The following is a 20,699-nucleotide window of genomic DNA, read 5'->3' on the forward strand; positions in this document are numbered from 1 at the left end:
TAGACGGACGGTCACGGGGAAGGGGACAGCCTGCGTCTCTGAGACAGGGTGCTAAAGGCACAGTTTGGGACTCCTCGACGAAGCTTGGAGGTCGGCCGGAGGGAGCCAGGGACCGGCCATCTCTGCCCCCACACGTCCCGCACACCCTGGGCACAACCTGGCGTTGGTGGCTCACAAATGTCAATGCCTCCAGGGACAGAGGAAGCGCTGCACAGCCCGCCGTCCGGCCGCACGTGGAAGGCCCCACCCCGCGGGGGGCGCCGAGGTGCACACGTCCTGGCGAGGGGTCTCCACTCTCTGAAAACTCAGGTCTGGCGTTGCCAGGATGCCCCAGTTTTCAAGAGAAGTGAGACATCTAGATTTTTAAAAGTATCTTTTTCTTTAATGTTTATTTTTGAGACAGAGCGAGAGAGAGCACGCAGGCCGGGGAGAGGCAGAGAGGAGGGCGGGGGACAGAGGATCCGACGTGGGCTCCATGCCGACAGCACAGAGCCCGACCCGGGGCTCAAACTCACAGACTGTGAGATCGTGACCTGAGTTGAAGTCAGGCGCTTAACTGACACGCGAGACATCCAGATTTTCATGAAAACGATCCAGATTTCAAAATACTGGCAATGAGTTGAGAACTTGCAGACATGCCAGGGGGCCAGAGTGCGCCTGTCTTTAGGCCACATTTGGCCCTGCCTTGCCCATCTGAAACCTCGAATCTCTTCAGACCGAGCGGGACACGGCCCTTTAAAGGGATGATGTGGAGGGAAACCCGGATGGGATTGTGCCCAGGCAGCAGAGGCATCAAGGGCCACTGGGCCCCCACCTGCCAGAATGTCCCTGGCCCCAAGCCTGCCCTAGAGGGGCCACTCGCTCAATACTCCACCCATCATCTTGGCTCTGGGCAGATGCTGATAAACCCCCGTCTTGTCACATGCGCACGGCTCTCGGTTCCCTAGGGGGCAGGCACCCTGGAGTCTCATTTCTGCAGTGATTGCAAATCACACGTACTTAGAACTCCGTGCCTGCAAGCTATTTACTTATTTGTTTATTCAACAAACCTTTGTCAGGCAGATATGCCCGGTTGCAGCTCACAGTCAAGCAGAAGAGTTCACTCCAGTGGCCTGAGGACATTCACATGGACCCCGGGGGACGCAGTTTAGGTGCATGGCTAAAAGCAGCGGGCCGCGTCCTGGCTTCTGTCCCTTCCGAGCTGGGTGACTGCGACTCCAGTCAGGCCACCTCTCAAAGCCTCCGTTTCTCCAGAAATGAATATAATAGGAGCCACCATGCCTCACAGGCTTGTGGTGGGGATTCCGCCAGAGAGAACGTGTAAAGCTGCAGCAGTCCCTCAAGGGTGCTTGTCACAGCATTGTCCGTGCGGGTGGGGGGTTGGGGGAGCCTGGCTGTCCTCCTCGTGGGGAGGGGGAGGAGGTAAGCGTGGAATTCAGGGCGTCGGTTACTTGCAGGGTTTCTCAAACGCCCCACTACGGACGCCTGGGGTCAGGTAAGTGCCTGTCGTGGGGGCATCCTGGGCACTGCGGGATGTTGGTTATGGCAGTGCCGGATGTCGCCTGGCGGCCAAGTCACCTCCAGTTGAGAACCACGGAGTCAGAACCCTAGGACTGGATGTACGGCTTCGTGGAAGGATCAAAAAACCACAGAGCAGAGGGAGACGAGTGAGAAGCACGGGGTATTTAAATACGGCCGTTTACATACATGCCCCAAATGTACAGAAACAAGCAGTACGTATTTTCCAGGAAACCAGAATCGACAACAGTAAACTATGGGGAGAGGGGAGGAGGAAGATCCACGTGGGTCTAAAAGGAAACAAACGGGGCGCCTGGGTGGCTCAGTCGGTTAAGCGTCCGACTTTGGCTCAGGTCATCATCTCGCGGTCTGTGGGTTCGGGCCCCGCGTCGGGCTCTGTGCTGACAGCTCAGAGCCTGGAGCCTGTTTCGGCTTCTGTGTCTCCCTCTCTCTCTGCCCCTCCCCTGTTCATGCTCTGTCTCTCTCAGTCTCAAAAATAAATAAACGTTAAAAAAAAATAAAAGGAAACACACATCTTACCCCCATGAAACAAGAGAGGGGCTTCGTGTGCCCACAGAACACGAATAACTCAACATCTGCGCGTGAGGCCCAACTTCTAAAACAAGAGAGTTCACAGCAGAGTGCTTGGCGTATGGCAAACTGTGCAAAAACACCAGAATTTGGTCAAGAGGAATTTGCTAGTTGGCAATAGGGGGTGGACAGGTCAGGGCCAGAAATGAGGACACCTCTACAGCCCAACGTTGGAGAAGAAGGAGCCGTGCTGCATTCTTTATTTGCGGTTGGTTCTGCCTTCTACATATATCCAGACTCCCCTCACTCCACCCCTAACCCTCTGGTCCAAACAGCCGGCATCTTTCAGCTGGACTCTTGCAGTAGCCTGCTCACTGGTCTCCCTGCTTCCTATGTTGCTCCCCTGTGGTCTACCCTCCCCAGGGGGGCAGCCAGAGGGATTCTTTAGAAATATAACTCAGACCCTGTCCTCTCTCTGGTCCAAGCTTCTATGGCTCCCACTTTAGAGCAAAAGCCCGGTGAGTTATTACCCTCCTCCTTGCTTGCTCTGCTCCAACCATGTTAGCTTCCTGGCTGTCCCTAAAATCCACCAGGCAAACTTCTGCCGCAGGGCCTTTGCACTTGCCGTTCCACTGCTCTTTTGCCACATATCTATCTGTTCCTTTAAGTCTATTCAACATTCAGCTTCTCCATGAGACCTCCTTCTCTGGCTGCCTTTTCTCAAATTTAATTACAATCCCTCTCGTCTGAAATGCTTCATATACCTCAAAGAACACCATCAACCAAGGGAAAAAACCCAAGTGGGGAAAAAAAGGTATTTTCAACTCACATATCTGCCATTGCAAAATACTGCAAATCACATATATACCCAGCATATATAAAGAGTTCTCGGAAGTCTACGATAAAAAGTCGTATCGGGGCGCCTGGGTGGCGCAGTCGGTTAAGCATCCGACTTCAGCCAGGTCACGATCTCGCGGTCCGTGAGTTCGAGCCCCGCGTCGGGCTCTGGGCTGATGGCTCAGAGCCTGGAGCCTGTTTCCGATTCTGTGTCTCCCTCTCTCTGCCCCTCCCCCGTTCATGCTCTGTCTCTCTCTGTCCCAAAAATGAATAAACGTTGAAAAAAAAAAAAAAAAAGTCGTATCAACCGATGAAGAAACGGGCAAAGGATCTGAACAGATACTTTTCTCAAGAAGATGTCACCAATGGCCAAGCAGTACATGAAAACACCCTTAGTCATCAGTCAACGTCATTAGTCATCAGGGACATGCCAATCAAAACCGCCGTAAAATCCCACTTCACCCCCACTGGGAAAACTACATAACCACAAAGACACTAACGAGTGTTGGTGACGAGGTGGAGAGATTGGAACCTTACACGCTGCTTAGGGGACCGTAAGATGGCGTGACCGCTCTGGGGGAGAGCCTGGCAGTTCCTCAAGATGTTCAACCTGGAGTTACCATTCCCAGGTACGCACCTAAGAGAACTGCAAACCCCTGTCTGTGCAACATCTCACCCTCAAATGTTCACAGTGGCGTTATTCATACCAGCCCCAAGCCCAGCCGTCTGTCAACTCACGAACGGACGAAGAGTGGCACATCCCACACCATGGAGAATCACACAGCAACGAAAAGGTACACGCAGTAACCGGGGTGGATCGAGAAAACACGATGCTAAGTCAAGGAAGCCAGCCGCAAAAGACCACACGCTAGGATTTTTTTTTTTTTTTTTTTTCCTAAGGAATGTTTAGACGGGACAAATCTATGGAGACAGAAAGTGGATTAGTGGTTGCCAGGGACGGGGCGGAGGTGGGGGGAGGTGGGGAAATAGGGAGTACCTGCTGAGGAGCACGGGTTTCTCTTTGGGGTGATGAAAATGTCCCACAATTACACGCTGCTGATGGTTGTGCAACTCTGACATGCTAAAAACCACTGAATTGGGGCGCCTGGGTGGCGCAGTCGGTTGAGCGTCCGACTTCAGCCGGGTCACGATCTCGCGGTCCGGGAGTTCGAGCCCCGCGTCAGGCTCTGGGCTGACAGCTCGGAGCCTGGAGCCTGTTTCCGATTCTGTGTCTCCCCCTCTCTCTGCCCCTCCCCCGTTCATGCTCTGTCTCTCTCTGTCCCAAAAATAAATAAACGTTGAAAAAAAAAATTTTTTTAAAAACCACTGAATTGTACAGACTGAAACGTACAGGTATAGCATGTGGATTATATCTCAAGAAAGCTGTTATTATTATTATTATATATCTTTAAACGTTTTTCATTTATTTTTGAGACAGGGAGAGACAGAGCATGCACAGGGGAGGGTCAGAGAGAGGGAGACACAGAATCCGAAACAGGCTCCAGGCTCTGAGTGGTCAGCACAGAGCCCGACGCGGGGCTCGAACTCACGGAGCGCGAGATCGTGACCTGAGCCGAAGTCGGCCGCTCAACCGACTGAGCCACCCGGGCGCCCCAAGAAAGCCGTTAGTAAAAAGCACACACAACTGGCCCTGGAGTTGAGTTTCCCATCGGTACTGAGCTGTCTTGAAGGCAAGGCACAAAAGGAAGAGTCCGGGGCGACCCACGCTGATCAATCCCCCTTAAGAGTCCCTTCCTGGCCACAGGCAAAGAAAGGCTCCCGAACACCTTGCATCTGCCTAATCCGGGCTGGAAAAAAAAGTTCGGGGCCTCACGGGAGCCCGGTGGGAGGAGGAGAGGTGAGGGGAGAGGCAGCAACTGCGGGCTCCTCCAGCTCTCTAGGGAATTTCTAATGGATCCACAAGATGGGGGGAGGTGCTCTGCCAAAGGGACGCTCTGGCACTGAGCACTGGGTATGAAGAGATGGAAAGGAAGCGGACAGACGACAGCCTCGAGCAGCACACATGCCTCTGATTGGGAACAGGAAGAGAGCCCAGTTTCTGTCTGAAAATGCAAACGCTCTGTTTTGAGTCAGGCCTTAATCATTTGAGCTCTGTTGCCCTTATTTCCCTAAGTAAACAGCAAGTTACCCCTTTGGCTGGGACCACAATTGGCATGGATTCTGCTTCCTGTGCAGTGCTCAGTGTCATGGCCACAAGCAGGGAGCTGCTGGTCCTTGGCACGGATGTACAAGGTGTCTTGGCCTGTACCTGTCCTCACCCTCTCTGGAAAGAGCACTTCAGTCTCCCTTTGGGAAGCGTCCCTCTCCCATTCCATCCATTCGGCTGGGATGGAGCTGACCCGCTCCTCCACCCTCTCTGGCCGTGGGCTCTTGATCTGGGCTGGGGCTTGATCTAGGCTGGCGAATCAGAGCCCCAGAGGTTAGGCCGATGAGATTCAAGCCTGAGAGTTGTGCTGGAATTTGGGAAGTAGGTCTTCTTTTTTGGATGGGATTGCTGACAGAGAGTCGCTGTATGGAGGAAGTCGGCTGAGGGATGCAGAAAGACCAAGCCTCGAGAATGCTGCTTGTGCTCCTGGATCCAGCCCAACCTGAATTCCAAGTCCCTCTGAGTTTTTCAATTACTGCGACCCAATAAATTCCCTTTGTAGCTTAAACGCTCTACAAAGTGCTTCAAATTGAGTCCTGCTTTGCTACCAGCTGTTAGTAATGAGTTCCATGTAGCTGCAGCTTCTGGAAAAGCACAAAGAGAAAGAGTCGTGGGCCAAAAGTCAAGGCTACGTATTTTGTTTCTATTATGAATACCTTGACTCCATAACCTCCCTGTGCCTTAGTTACTCTGTCTGCAAAATGCGGTTCATACTTCTGTTCCTCTAGGGTCCTCTACACTTCTCTCACTTCCAAGTTTATTGCTGTAGCCCAGATCTCTCTTTGGAGCTACAGATACAGTTGCCCTCTAGGTTCTTTTTCCTCAACATTTTTCCCTTTCATTGTTCTTCCTCTTATTACATGGTGCTCCGTGCTAGGAAACGCTAGCTCTCCTCCAGTATCCACTCTTCCTTTCTCCCTCTCAGAATAACAGAATCCCTGAACTTGAATGGTGCATGTGACAAGACTACACCTCCCAGAATCCCTTGCAGCTATATGTGGCCACGTGATCAAGTTCCAGCCAACAGAGCGTGAAAAGAAATGATAGGCACACGTTCCGAGTCTGGCCCTTAACAGAGAAGGGGAAAAATAAGATAAAGAGGGGTAAATTCTCCTTTTCCTGTTCCCCCTTCTCACTGGCTGGAATGTACACATGGGGGGCGAGCTATGTTTTATTTTGCCAATGAGGGCAACTTCTAGGGAAGGCAGAGAACAAAGAGGGCCTTCGTGCCTGGTGCTGTGTAGGAGTCTTACTGGCTTGATCTGCTTACACCTGGACTGCTAGCTGGACGAAGTCAACCATCTTGCTTAAGCCACGGTCACTTTGGGTCTCTCTTGGAGTGGCTGGATTTAGCAAATTAAAAAAAAAGTACTCCTCATCTAGGGGAGAGCGGCGGGGGGGGGGGGGGAGGGTGGGGTGAATTCTAGAACAGGAGTGAATGTGGCACAGGGGACTTGGATGCTCCAAGAGCTTCTCATCTGTTTCCCCTGGACATCCTGGGGGCACAGAGGCAGACAAGTGAACCTGAAAAATGACTCTCACTCTCTCTGGGCCTCAGTTTCTCCTTCTGTACTATGGAGAATAACTGGCCATGTTGGTCTCCTAGGTCCCTCCAACTCCGACCTTCTGTGGTTCTGAAATTCTAGGATAGACGCTGAAGTCAGATGCCAGTGGGGCCAAGGAGGGTCCCATAAGTGGGTTAAACAGGCCAAGGGGGCCTGTGGGGTGGGCTGCACAGGGTACCCCCCCAAGAGGCCAGTCGCTACTCAGCTCCCATCGATGGCTGCCACACGAAAATGCAGGATTGCCAGATTCTCTAATTTTTCAAGAAGAGTTGGAAATCTGGACTGTTTGGGTCCGTGCAATCTCCTGATTTTTAAATGTTGGCAACAAATTCACATTTTTTCAAACACTCTAGGGGCCAAACAAAAATGTCTGCAGGCTGAATTTGGTCAGCAGCCACCAGCTAGGCGTTTTTTGTTTGGATACTATTTTCCTTCCTTCCTTCCTTCCACAAATATTTATTTGATGCCTTCTAAGTGGGGGCACTGTTCTATGCGCTGGGGATAAAGCAATGAACCAAACAGGCAAAAAAAGAAAAAAAAAAAAAGTGCCTGTCATCATGTAGCTTTTCTAGAGGATCGTCCTGACTTAATCATGCAACAAATATTTATTGAGCAATTCTGGCCCGTGCATTGTTTGGCTGAATAGGTAAAAAAATGTTCATGGGCCCTGCCCTCATGGTACATATAGCCTAGAAGGGAGACACACAGTGAGTGCATAATTATAGATGAAAAACACAGTTATGGGGAGCGATGTGCTTTAGATAAAGGTTAGCCAAGTCCTCTCGAAGGAAGCTACATTTAAAATGAGAACTGGGGCGCCTGGGTGGCTCAGTCGGTTAAGCGTCAGACTTCGGCTCAGGTCACGATCTCGCGGTCTGTGGGTTCGAGCCCCGTGTCGGGCTCTGTGCCTGGAGCCTGCTTCAGATTCTGTCTCCCTTTCTCTCTCTGCCCCTCCCCTGCTTGCACCCTCTCTCTCTCTCTCTCTCTTTCTCAAAAATAAACAAACGTTAAAAAAAAATAAAATGAGGGCACCCGGTGGCACAGTCGGTTAAGCGTCCGACTTCGGCTCAGGTCATGATCTCACTGTCTGAGTTCGAGCCCCGCATTGGGCTCTGTGCCTGGAGCCTGCTTCAGATTCTGTCTCCCTCTCTCTCTACCCCTCCGCTGCTCACGCTCTGTCTCTCTCTCAAAAATAAATAAACGTTAAAAAAAAAAAAATAAAATGAGAACTGAAAGACAAGAGTTATGCTAGTAAAACAACATGCTAGAACATTCCAGAGTATAGCAGAGGCTTCCAGGGTGCTCCTTCCCCACATCCTTTCAGCTGTTGCCATTCCTGTCGGTGCAGAGGCTTTCAACTGTTAGTCTCGAGGTTCCCTGCTGGAGGGCTTTCTCAGGGGCAGGCCAGAAGTGCAGGGAGGTAATCCCCTAGGGAAGCCCTTAAGCTATGATGGAAGGGAAGTGGCAAAGAAGTATCCCAGCACCCTCCCTCCTGGCGGGTCAGCTCGGAAGTGTGTTCTACAGAGTCTCCCAGGGGTCCCTGGTGGGACTGAGCCCCGGTCACCTGCAGCGGTAACTTGTATGGGCTGCCTTGCCTTCCCATCTCACTTTTCCACTCAGCATCCGGCCCTTCCTGGGAGAAACCCGGCAGAGATGGGAGGGTAGGCGGCTGGTTTGAGGACAGAAAGCACTTTAGGACGAGAGGCAGGAAACAGGGCTGCAGAGGGGGGCAGGAGCCCGCTCACGAACAGCCTTGGGAGGGATGTGACACGACCAGGTTTGTATTGTAGGGTGGTCCCTCTCCAGGCGGCTATACAGGACCAGCACCACAGCCGGAGGTGAAGGTGGCTGGGATGAGGCGGTACGGCTGGAGAGAGGCAGCTGGCAGTGAGGGATGACAAGGTGGCATGGGCTCTGGGCTCTGCCCTGGTCTCGAGGACGCCCACAGCGTGGTTTCAGGAACAGCGGTGAGACAGACGCAAAAACCATCCCCATGATGACAAAGCCCTACACGACCCGCGAGAACCCGACGGTTACCCGCAGCCGCAGAACTTGACAGGGGGCCGTCTCTAAGGGCAAGAGGAGTGAAGGCAAGCCTTTCAGGGGGCAGTGACTTTACCGGGGTGGCTCGGAAAACCCTAAAACGCCCAGACCTAGTGGGTAACCCACTACGATAGCCCCTGCGGGACGGCTCAACTTTTTGCAACGCCTGCCAGTCCGGTCTGGTGTCCTTTCGGCAGTTCTCGACCCTGCCACCCTCTGCCTAAGCCGTGCTCTGTCCAAGAACGCACGCCGGATCTCCCGCAGGCCCTGCTAGACGTATTAACGGCATTCCTACGTGGCAAGAGATTTCTGCACCACCAACACCATTTTTATACTCTTTACAACATAATGGCAGATGATAAATCTATCTTGCTAATTACACATCCAGCTTGTTATAAGCCCCATAAAAAACACGAGCAGCTGGAAAAGCCATGAGGTGATGTCAAATCATATTTCTGGCCTCTAAACAGAAACAGAAATATTTTCCAGGCGCTGGCGAGTCTCACGGTTCCTACCCGTGCATGGACGAAGCTGCCAGCAGGTTGCTCACCTCAGATGAGATGATAGCTTTTGCCTGTTCTCTGAATCCCTGTCCCTCCACGCAACCCCCCACCCCCCCAACCTGCCTCCCCGGAGAGACGGCATCCACATGTGGTTTGCCGGGAAGCCCGCAGGACGGATGCACAGAGTCGGCAGGGTTTGGGTCTTAGCAGCTGGGTTCGTTTTTGCATTATGAAGGTGGTTTCAGGGTTTCTTACATTCACCACCGATCAGCCCATAGCATCTGCCCAGAGTTCTAACCGGATGGTTCCCCGACATAATCTGTCGGTGACAGATTGGCCAAGCTGTCATGAAGGTCCACACCGGAGCTGACAAAACGCCTGCCCCTCGTCTCAGAAACACGGAAGGAAGATGAAACTCATCTGCCGGAGACGCTAAGATAAACAACAGGGAACAAGGAAAACACTTTGCCTCGTTTTTTAGCTAAAATTACTGTTTTTGGCTGCGGTGTATCAGACTAAGAGCTTATATCCGATCAAGTGGATGCTGAACGCTTCGTGGGTTGGAAGAAAGGCATGGGGGACGACAGAAGGGGAAGCTAATTAAATGTTCACATGTCGAGGGAAAATTCCATAGGAGCTCTCAAACCCAGACTGACCCAGAGGGGTAGCTTTTGTTGGAGAAGCCGCCTCATCAACTGCCCCCACAATTCCCAGGACAAACCAGCTGGACAGACTGTCATGTTGGGGGAAAAAAAAAAAGAAAAAAAAAAAAAAAGAAACCGAGCGAGAAGACACAACATGGGTCCTTACCTTCCCGTATCTGGATGCAAAAGTCCCGGTGAGTAAGGAGTGAAAAATAATTATCGTTTCATCCAAATCCCACACGAACACACGCTGTGATGAAAAAAAAGGAAGACAAATGGATTTGCTTGCATCTGACTTAATGTCTGCAGAAATCGATTCCCTGGGAGGAGAAAGAAATCTTGAAAACCATTATCTTCAAGTTATAAACCATGTGACTCACCGATGTGTCACTGGGTCCCCATCCAACTTCAGCCGTGTAAAGTGTGTTCTGAGGGCCAATTTTGGGCTCCTATCAAACCCTCAGATGCCAGAACCAAGAAGCCTGTTCCTGCCTTCCACATAGAAAGCTCAAAAGTGGAGGAGCTCAGTCCAAAAGCAACAATAAAAATCATATAACTCATTTGAAAAAAATGAAGTACTACATTTTTACATTCACCCGCTCACCCTAAGCCTGACCACTTCTAAACACTCCTGTTTTTAGCAGTTCTGGCGATTACCTCCGTAACTCTAAGTAACGTACTTATGCCTTTTTACTTACTGATTGGCCGACTTGAGACAATAGCTCTTGACTCAGTAATGTGAAAGATGAGGGTTTAGCTTATGGCGATCTCCCGCACTTCTCCAGGACTTTACGCTTTTCACGTAGGTGAGCCCCTCGACTTCTAAGACCATCCGCTTTGGACACTCTCCCGGGCTGACGCAGTAAATCCCACATGGAAGGCGGTTGTCGTGTTCTCGCCCTTTCCCCCCACCTCCTCCCCTCTCGGTCATTTAGCGGCGCTAGGCTTACTTTTGCACTCCCACCGTGGATAAACCGATTCGTGTGCTTGGTTTCATAGAGGTACTTTGATCTTCTGTGCTCTGTTTCTGTGTTGATTTTCAAGGTTGGTAAACAGTAAAGGGCATGCGCATCTCTCATCACTGTTCACCGTAGAGCCAAGTACCATGTTGGGATTCACCTCCTTCTCTGTGTGTCCAACGTCCTAACCCCAGAGCCACTTTCAGGAGACTGTTTCTACCACTAAGGTCATGTCCTTCCCTGTGCTCCTTCCTGATTAAAAACCACGGCATATCCCAGTTTGTTCTACAGAGGAACCGTGCCTGTCTGGAATAACTTTTTGTTTTTGCAGGAATTTATGAACTGCTTTAATTTTTGTCTCATTTCCAGTGATGTGCTTTCGTTAGAGTCTCAAATTCGGCCACACCCGCTGTAGCAAAGAGGTTCATCCTCAGTGACAGAATGCTCCAATGTGGCCTGGGTCATCTTCAGGCTTGCTGCATAGGTAGCATCCTGAGACTTCCTTATACTGCATTTCCGGACGAGATCGACTGTTTCCTGGAACCCAGGTCTCTCTTGGTTTTCTTCCTTGTTTTGCTTGAGTATATCCTGAAGCTGCTTCTTCTGAAAGGGTGTCTGGAAAGTAACCGTGCTGAATTCCTACCTTTCTGATCTATCTTCATTTTGCTCTATGGTACCTGTGGGTACAGAATTCCAATTGGAAAATAAAGTCCTCTGGATGTTTGAAAGAATTCCTCCATTATCTCATAGTGTCCCGTGTGACCGACGGGGAGTGTAATGTTTCATGAATCTTTAGTCCTTCGTAGGTTTTGCTTTTTCACTCTTGTGGATATTTTATTTTTCCTTTTTTTCCTCGTCCATCTTTTATTGTATTTATTTATTTTTAGTATCATTTACTGTCAAGTTGGCTAACATACAGTGTGGACAGCGTGCTCTTGGTTTTGGGGGTAGATTCCCGTGATTCATCGCTTACATACAACACCCAGTGCTCGTCCCAACAAGTGCCCTCCTCAATGCCCATCACCCATTTTCCCCTCTCCCCTGCTCCTTACCATCAGCCCTCAGTTTGTTCTCTGTATTTATTTATTTATTTATTATTATTATTTTTTTCAACGTTTATTTATTTTTGGGACAGAGAGAGACAGAGCATGAACGGGGGAGGGGCAGAGAGAGAGGGAGACACAGAATCGGAAGCAGGCTCCAGGCTCTGAGCCATCAGCCCAGAGCCCGACGCGGGGCTCGAACTCACGGACCGCGAGATCGTGACCTGAGCTGAAGTCGGACGCTTAACCGACTGCGCCACCCAGGCGCCCCTGTTCTCTGTATTTAAAAGTCTCTTATGGTTCGCCTCCCTCCCTCTCTGTTTGTAACTAATTTTTTCCCATTCACTTCCCCCATGGTCTTCTGTTAAGTTTCTCAAGTTCTGCATATAAATGAAAACATGACATCTGTCTTTCTGACTGACTTATTTCACTCTGCAATAATACCTTCCGGTACCATCCACGCTGTTGCAAATGGCAGGATTTCATTTTCTCATTGCCAAGTAGTATTCCGTTGTATATATAAACCACATCTTCTTTATCCATTCATCAGTGATGGACATTTGGGCTCTTTCTCTGGGATATTTTAAGATCTTTTCTCTATACATGCAGTCCTCAAGTTCCGTGAGGATAAACCTGGGTATGGTCTTTCTTCATTCATACTGTTCAGCACCTAAGCATTTTTGATCTTATTTCTTTACACGAAGACAGTCAAATTAGACCTTTTTGATTGATACTGCTTGTACTTTAAGAAAAAATATTTTCTAGAATTTTGTCTTTTTGATCTGTGTTCTGGGAGATTTCTTAAACGTTTTCTCCCAACCCTTCTATTAAACTTCTGATTCTGTCATTTAAAAATTTCCAATGACTCTTTGTCTCTGAGTATTTCCTTCCGAACAGCCCCCACTGCATATTTTATAGATGCAAGAGCTCCCTGGATCTTTACAAGAAAACTGCTCAGAGTTTTCCAAAGTTCTTTTCTGTTTTTTAAATTACCTGTCACGTATCCTATTAACTTATTTTGGCCCTTATCTTTCACACTGTTGCTTTCCGTCATTTTCCGGTGATCATGGTCTTTAAGGGCAAAGGGCCTGACTGACTGTGTGTGTAGCTGGTGTTGGTACCAGGGGGCCCGATGCACCAACTCAGTCTGCCATCTTGAATGGGCCACCCTTGAAACCTCTCTGGAGGTGAACGGCTGTACTTAATTTAAACATGGGCATTCGCCATGCCTTTAACAGAAGGGTGGTCTCTAGGAGGAAAAGGTCAGTTATTGCAAGGGTTTTCAAGGCACTTGGCAGATCGGAGTGTGATTTTGTGAGTTTTTTGGTCTAGTTACATTTATGTGTGTGTATGTCACAGTATTAAGTATAGTTCTTATTACGGGTCATGGTAAAAAAAAAGAGATTTGAAAACTATTGTTTTTAAGGAGGGCTTCTGGGTTTCAATGGCTAAGTCCTAATTTATCTGAACTCAATTGGATCGGGAGCCACTGTGGCTGGTTAGTTAAACGTCTGACTTTGGCTCAGGTCATGATCTCATGGTTAGTGAGCTCGAGCCCCATGTCAGGCTCTGTGCTGACAGCTCAGAGCCTGGAGCTTGTTTTCAGATTCTGTGTCTTCCTCTCTCTCTCTGCCCCTCCCTTGCTTATGCAAGCTCTCTCTCTCTCTCTCAAAAATAAGTAAATGGACTTAAAAAAAAATAAATGAACTTGGATCAGTTAAAGCGAGAGATTTTGGTAAGGGAATTAAAAAAAAATCAGTGAGTATTTTCAAACTGAATGCAGACCCCATTCATTTATCTACAACATAGCCTCTGAAGAAGAAAGTCTGCCCCCCTCCCTACCACTCTGTTCCCCTGCCTTAGATCCTTGGTGGGTAAGTTCCGGGTGGCTGCTTTGCAGTGACCCTCCCCCCTAGCCCATCATGGTTTGGGCCAGGGAGAGCCCCAATCCCACCTGGGCCAGAGGCTTTTCCTTGGAAACTTGAAATCAGAACCCAGAAAGACATTCACCATCTTTGAGTGGCTGTTGGAGGCCGCACAATCTGAAGGGCAGGGAGGGCCAGTCTGCAGGGAGCGTGGCAGAGAGGGGTGAGAGATGGAAAGACCACCCCACACTTTGCCAGGACCTGGTTTCAGACAGAAACAGAGGGAGGCTGGAGGAGGGCAGAGCCCAGGAACCAGCGCTTGTGCGGGCTGAAGACATTACGGTTGGGCATCCGGGCACCTGCACTGTAGTGCGTGCAGAGAGAAGGCACACACGCTCTTCCTTCTGGTTCCAGCATCCTGCTGACACTCCGCTCTTCCCACCTTGGGGTAGAGAATCTCTGTATCCCTAAAATAAATTCTGCTTTTCCACTTAAGCTAGCTCACGTGGGGTTCTGGCACCTGCGGTCGATGGAGTTTAACTAATATACGCTCAGAATTTCCCTCCTTTCCACTTCTCCCACGTCGTTTCTCTCTCGTGGGCTTCAGTCATTAGCAAAGCTGCCAAAGCCTTCGGAGGTGCGATGTGGTGCTAACCCTCTCTGCTGACATTAAGCACAGAAGTGAAACACAGCTCACACCTTTTCAACGGCTCTTGCCCAGTGGTACTTTCCTCTGGAATCGAGAAGCAGCTGTTTCCAGAATAATGTCGCCCCGTAATCCCTGACTTCCATGCCACCCCCACTGCCTTCTCAGTTCGGTGGAAAATGTCTCTCCACCCCCACCAAGAGCAGAAGCCGTGTTAAGTGACCGAATAGTAGGAAAAACAACAACAGCAACAAGACATTCGTGTGTGTGCCACCCTGTGATTCCCACAGATCCCGCAACTTGAAGCTGTAGGAAACCCTCGGGAAAATGGGAGGCAGGAAACCGAAGGACGAGCGGAGGCACACAAATTCTCTTCTAGTCTTTTGCAAAGGCCTAAGTCCTGCTGAGGGGATGCTGCAAAGTCTCCTCGGTGTTGGAAGGAGAGGGCTCTAAGAATGAGAGGAAAAGCAAGAACAAATCCCTTGGCCTAAGAGTGGTCCCATGAGTAGTGGGAACGCTTGCTCTGTGGCGGGTCCGCAGGGGGTCAAGTTCTCAGCCTGGGTGGCCACTGGAATACCTCAGGCGGCTGACCAAGGGGAGGAGACGAGAGTGGTATTCAAAATACGCAGCACCTTCTGGGACAGCCGGAACAGACGCTGGCCATAAATAAGCCCTACCAGCGAACGCTGGCTACATCTCAAATCCCCTGGTGGCGGCCACTTGTGCTTGGGCCCCCAGCATCCGTCCCTGTCTGATAAGAGCACCCTGGTTTTCTTTTCTGTTGTCTTGGTGGGGCTGTCGATCAAGGGTGAGCCCAAGACCCGAGTCAGGCCAGTGGACGCTGTCTCCTTGGAATCAGACATTGAGTGAACTGGCGCTAGAATTGCACGTGGCTTACTCTCCAGCAGGGGCCGGCACCCGGAAGGTTCCCTAGATTCCTTGGTCTTTGTTACAGCTGTTTCCAACCTTGGTTTTATCACTTCCCCCCTCCATGTTGTTTTGCCCTCCCGGTAAATTCGCATTTGCTTAAGTAACCAGAACTGGTTTCTGTTGCTTGCAACCAAAGGATTGTATCTCATGCTCCAAGGTTCTGGTCCTCGACGAGGATTTCAACGCCCAATGTATGGCATGGACATGCCAGAGAAGGGCTGGGCTCTCACGGGCCATGGCAGGCACTGACAAGGAGGAAGGAAGCAGCCATCACCTCGAATCCTGGCTGTTACAGGATCTGTTCTGTAGACCTGGTCTGTTCTGAGACCACCTGAGCCCTGAGATTCTCATAGAATTCCAGGTAGAAGTCCCCCCCCCCCAAATGACACTGCATTTCTTACTGTCTTGATGGGATGGGGACTCAGAGTCAAAATCACAATGACTTTAAGGAGATGATGAAAATTGTATTTCTCAGCACATCTGAGTTTGTGGGCTGAGCTTTGTGGCTGCTGCGTGAATTGTACAGGATTATGAACAGAGATGGGATGATGGTACATTTCAATTTCTTGGCCTGGACCCAGACTCTGCCAATACTACCCATGTACCCATGGCACACTCAAGCCAATAGATCGGCCCTCCTATTATTTCTGCCTTTTGCAAAGTACAAACTAACGAACCTGCCCGTTTTTTTTTTTTTTTTCTCCCTAGATGTCTATCAGTTCTCCCTAGATGTCTATCTGTTTTTTGGGCATCTGTTTTTCCTCTGTCCCCACTAGTACCCTTTCCCTTCTCCCATGTATGCTGTTCTTTTTTGTTTGTTTGGGACAATGCCAGTGGGTGACCAATGATCGATCCTACGCTTGGCTTTGTTAAAGACTGGCACATCCCTTAGACCAGCTGGGGCTGCACTCTGGAAATAACCTGGGGAGCTTTAAAATACCGAAGCCTGGGTCCCTCCCTCAGGGAATTGGATTTAATTGATCTGGGATGCAGCTTGAGAATGATGGTTCCAAGAACCTTCTATGAAACTCAGAATCGTAGAAATGATGCAAGCAGAGTCAGCCTCCTGTCTCCTGATAGGTAAATCCTCAAGCCACATCAGAGCCACGAGGGGAACTAATAGAACTTTCTTGCAATGTACATTTAATTAGTCTGGGATGGGGCCAGGGCACCTGTATTTTAAAGAGCACTCCAGCTGACAGTAATACGTAGGAGGCTAAGAACCCTCTGACCCAGCTGGGAAGGTTCTCTGCCCACTGGTGTCTTTACCAGGGCCTTTCAGAGTGTGCTCCCCAACCTGTAGCATCAGCATCATCTGGGAATGCCCTGGAAATGCCAGTTCTCAGGCCCCGCCCCCAGTCTACTAAATTGGAAACTGCGGGTGGGACCCCGAAAGCTGGGTTTTCACAGGCCTCCAGGTGATTCTGCGGCTGTCTACCCGAGTTGTTTACTATCCCCAGGGTGACTTTTCCTAGCCTGGACAGTCCACAGCGCTTCCTGACGGCCCCCACAATTCTCTCCTTTCCCCTCAAGGGTCCTGTTCTGTTACTGAGCTTTGCGAACCCAGAGCCCCGCTGTGTGCGTGGACACAACTCTGCCCCCCAGCCTCTCGTTCCGGCCACGGCTGGAGATTACATTCACCAAGTCAAACAGGCAGTCTGGAGTTACCTCGATCTCACTGTCCCCCGCTGGGGAGGGGTCGCTGCTCCGCTTCGACCGGCCTCGGAGCTTCCCGTCGGAGGCCCGGTGCGGCCTGTCGGCGTCTCCCTCCTTTGCCGGCGTGGAAGGCCCGTTGTGTGTGTTGTATTCGCCTGGCATCGGAAAGGGAAGGGTGGACACATCAGAAGCTTTGCAGAGTGTCACCTCCCAGGCAGTATCACACCAGGACCCACAGTGGTAGGTCCCAAAGGCAGCACAGAAGGCAAAGACCTCGTGGGCTCGAAACTGCTCATGACGGTCCCTCAGGCCTATTCAGAATCATTCACTCATCGAGCGAAGATGCAGCACTCAGCTTCTAGAGACAGGAGAGGTGCATCAGACAGACAAGTGAGTGAGTATGCAGCATGCCAGCTGGGGCCGTGTGTTACCGAGAATTAGCACATGGGCTGGGGACGGGGAGAGCTGGGTGGTCGCTAATGGGTATGGGGCCAGTCAGGGAGGGCCTTGCGGATGAGGGGACACCTGAGCAGAATCTAGGGAAGTGAGGGTGGGCCACTGGGGGAGCTGTATTGACAGTGTTTGCAACTCTCTCTATCCCGAAGCCTGAGACTCCCCAGACGAACAGAAGGAAGAAAGTCAGTAACTGCGTGGAGCAGGGCAGCAAACTCTTCTATCTTGAAGACCCCCCTCACCCCCAACTTGGGGTGAAAGGGAGGTGTGTGGGGAGCATTCTCTATGCTGCTGCTCTCCCTATGTGGTCTGCTCCATTCTCTATTAAAAGCAAGCCCCTGGGGCACCTGGGCGGCTCAGTGGGTTAAGCTTCCGACTTGGGCTCAGTTCATGATCTCACGGTTCATGAGTTCGAGCCCCGCGTCGGGCTCTGTGCTGACAGCTCGGAGCCTGCAGCCTGCTCTGGATTCTGTGTCTCCCTCTCTCTCTGCTCCTCCCCCACTTGCGCTGTTTCTCTCTCCAAAATAAAGCTTCACTTTGTCAAGATGTTTGTGGATTTGAGAATTAGGGAGATGACATCCACGAAAGCACCCGACACGGGGCTGCACTTAGGGCGGTGAGGAAATGATCTGAACCGAGTTCTGGCTTCATCCACACACACGTGGGGGTCGGTGAGGAGATGCAGGGCAGGGGGCAGTCACCTGCTGCTTCCATTCAGGTGGTGCTTCTGCACAGAGAGGCTGCCGCACTCACGTCCTCAGACCACTGTCCGCCAGCCCCGCATGAGTGAGCAGCACACCCTCCCGGGACCCAGGTCCCAAAGCCGGCATCCAGGCTGTGTGTTAAGCACAGGAGTTTGAAATACGTGGCTTTTTATGAAAGCGTAGTGACTTCATTTCACTCACAAAGTGGGATGATGTCAGTCCGCGTCACCCTGCAAAACCATCGGTAAAGGCAGAACCAAAGTGTGGGCGGGCCAGCCCTCGTGGCGAGAGGGACAGAAGCGGGAACCGGCGTGGAACCTTACAGGACACCCCCTCCCGCGCTCTCATTTTGCAGCTGCTTGTTTTAGTTCCCAGATGCATCCCGTGGATCTCATCTCTCCTTCCATCATCGCCAGTTCTTGGATCATTAGGAGGAAAATGCTTTTGTCTAAAAAGACTTGGCAATGGACTGATTTTTTTTTTTTCCTACCCTGGAAGGACTATTTCCCTCCAAAACCCAAGGGGCTGAACTTGGTTTATTTAATATTTATAAAACTTCTTAGCAGACGAAGGACATGATCAGAAAAGGTTTGGTTTTGAGTTGTCAGGACTGTGGGGCCACCTCCAATTCCCCAACAGTTCCAGGACACAGCATTAGAGATTCCCGAATATCGAGTGAGCAGACTTTCTTCGGGAGGGTGGGGAACAGGCAGTGGATAAGTTCACAGGTGCTTACGAGTCATAAATAAGGCTTATGCGGATTCACTTGGTGGTTCTAAGGCTATGGGGGCTTAGAAAATACCTGTTGAGCCCATCAAAATCCAGGCAGATATTATTGAAAAAGAGGGAAAATGCCAGGCATCTAAGAACTGTCTAAATAAGGTGTGGGGGAAGCCACTGTGTTAGGAGTACCCCTTTCCCCGATCCCAAAGAAGCAGCCCCTTTCCCAACTTTCTACATTCCTGAGAATGAAGGGTCAAGGTTGAAGGTCACAGTCAGAGCAATTTACGTAAACCTTCCTTGGAGTCATTTCACTTTTTTCCTTTCTTCCTTCTCACGCTTTTACAGGACCTCCAAGATGCTCCTTATTGATCTCTTTGTGACCTCTCCCTCCTACTCCACTTTCCAGGCATCCACCGATACACTTTGTCTCGCTAGGAATTAGTCTGCTGTTTCTAGAGTTTTAAACAAATGGAATCACACGGTATATATTCTTTTTCTGCCTGGCTTCTTTCAGCCAGAATCATCATCTTGCGATTCGATCCATGTTGTTATGTATACTGATAGTTCATTCCTTTGTGTTGCTGAGTACTATTCTCTTGTACAGATATATCACGCTTGGCCTTTGGTCACTTGTGGATGGACATGTGGGTTGATTCTAGTTTGGGGACGGAACAGAGCTGCTGTGAACATTCACACGTCAATCTCTGTATGGACGTAAGCTTTCTTTTTACCAGCGTGACGACGAGGTTGTATGGTGAGTCTGTGTCGGACTTTTTAAGCAACTGCTGAATTGTTTTCCAAAGGGGTTGTGCCATTTCACATTCCCACCAGCAGGTGAGAGAGTTCTAGTTGCTCCACATCCTTGTCACCCTTTGGTAAGGTCAGTCTTGGGGATTACAGCCATTCCAAGGGGCACGCAGTGGTCCCTCCTTGTGGATTTGCACCTCTTTAATGACTAATGATCAGCCTCTTAATTATGTAATTGTGTATTATTTTTTATTTATTTATTTTTTTTTGCCATCCCTGTATCTTCTTTGGTAAAGCATCTGCTCAAACATTTGGTCCATTTCATTATTGAGTTGTTTGTTCTCTTAGTCTTCGGTTTTGAGAATTCCTTATATATTCTGCATCCGTATATGTGATAGTTAATTTTGTATGTCGAGTCGATGGGCTAAGTGATGCCCAGAGAGCTGGTAAAACATTATTTCTGGGTGTGTCAAGGAGGGTGTGTCCAGAAGAGACTAGCATTTGAGTCAGTAGACTGAGGAGAGATCTGCCGTCACCAGAGTGGGGGGAGGGGGCGGTCACCCATTCCACTGGGGCCCAAACAGAACACAAAGGCAGAGGAAGGGTAAATTCTCTCTCTTCTTGAGCTGGGATGTCCACCTTTTCCTGCCTCAGGCACTAGGGCTCCTGGTTCTCAGGCCTTTTTGCTCAGACTGAATTGCACTACTGGCTTTCCCAGTTCTCCAGCTGGCAGAAGGCAAATCATGGGATTTGCCGATCTGAGCTACTTCTTATAATAAATTTCCTCTTATGTCTCTCTCCTACTGGTTGTTTCTTTGGAGGACTCTAATACAACTTACTTTATCAGATACATGCCTTGCAATTATTTTTTTCCCAAATGGTGGTTTGTCTTTTCATTCTCCTGACAGTGTTTTTTAAAGAGCAAAAGTTTTACATTTTCATGAAGTCCAATATATATCCACCTCATTTTTGGATGTTTTTGGTGTCATATATGAGAACTCTTTGCCTCACCCAAAGTCACAAAGATTTTTCTCCTGTTTTCTTTTTTTTTTTTTAATTTTTTTTTCAACGTTTATTTATTTTTGGGACAGAGAGAGACAGAGCATGAATGGGGGAGGGGCAGAGAGAGAGGGAGACACAGAATCGGAAACAGGCTCCAGGCTCT

General features: G+C 49.9%; 1 protein-coding gene across 3 annotated transcripts in view; it reads right to left on the minus strand.

Annotated features, from left to right (window-relative positions):
- Positions 1 to 20,699, minus strand: part of EYA2 (EYA transcriptional coactivator and phosphatase 2) — a 267,355-nt gene that overhangs the window by 71,718 nt on the left and 174,938 nt on the right. For all 3 annotated transcript variants that reach the window (XM_045444372.1, XM_045444371.1, XM_045444373.1), the window contains 2 exons: positions 16,920 to 17,062; positions 9,975 to 10,058 (listed from right to left, as the gene is read on the minus strand). In XM_045444372.1, coding sequence (XP_045300328.1) covers positions 9,975 to 10,058; positions 16,920 to 17,062 — 227 coding nt within the window. The remainder of the gene's footprint in view (positions 1 to 9,974; positions 10,059 to 16,919; positions 17,063 to 20,699) is intronic.

This window comes from Leopardus geoffroyi, chromosome A3, assembly GCF_018350155.1.
Source record: "Leopardus geoffroyi isolate Oge1 chromosome A3, O.geoffroyi_Oge1_pat1.0, whole genome shotgun sequence".
NCBI lineage: Eukaryota > Metazoa > Chordata > Mammalia > Carnivora > Felidae > Leopardus > Leopardus geoffroyi.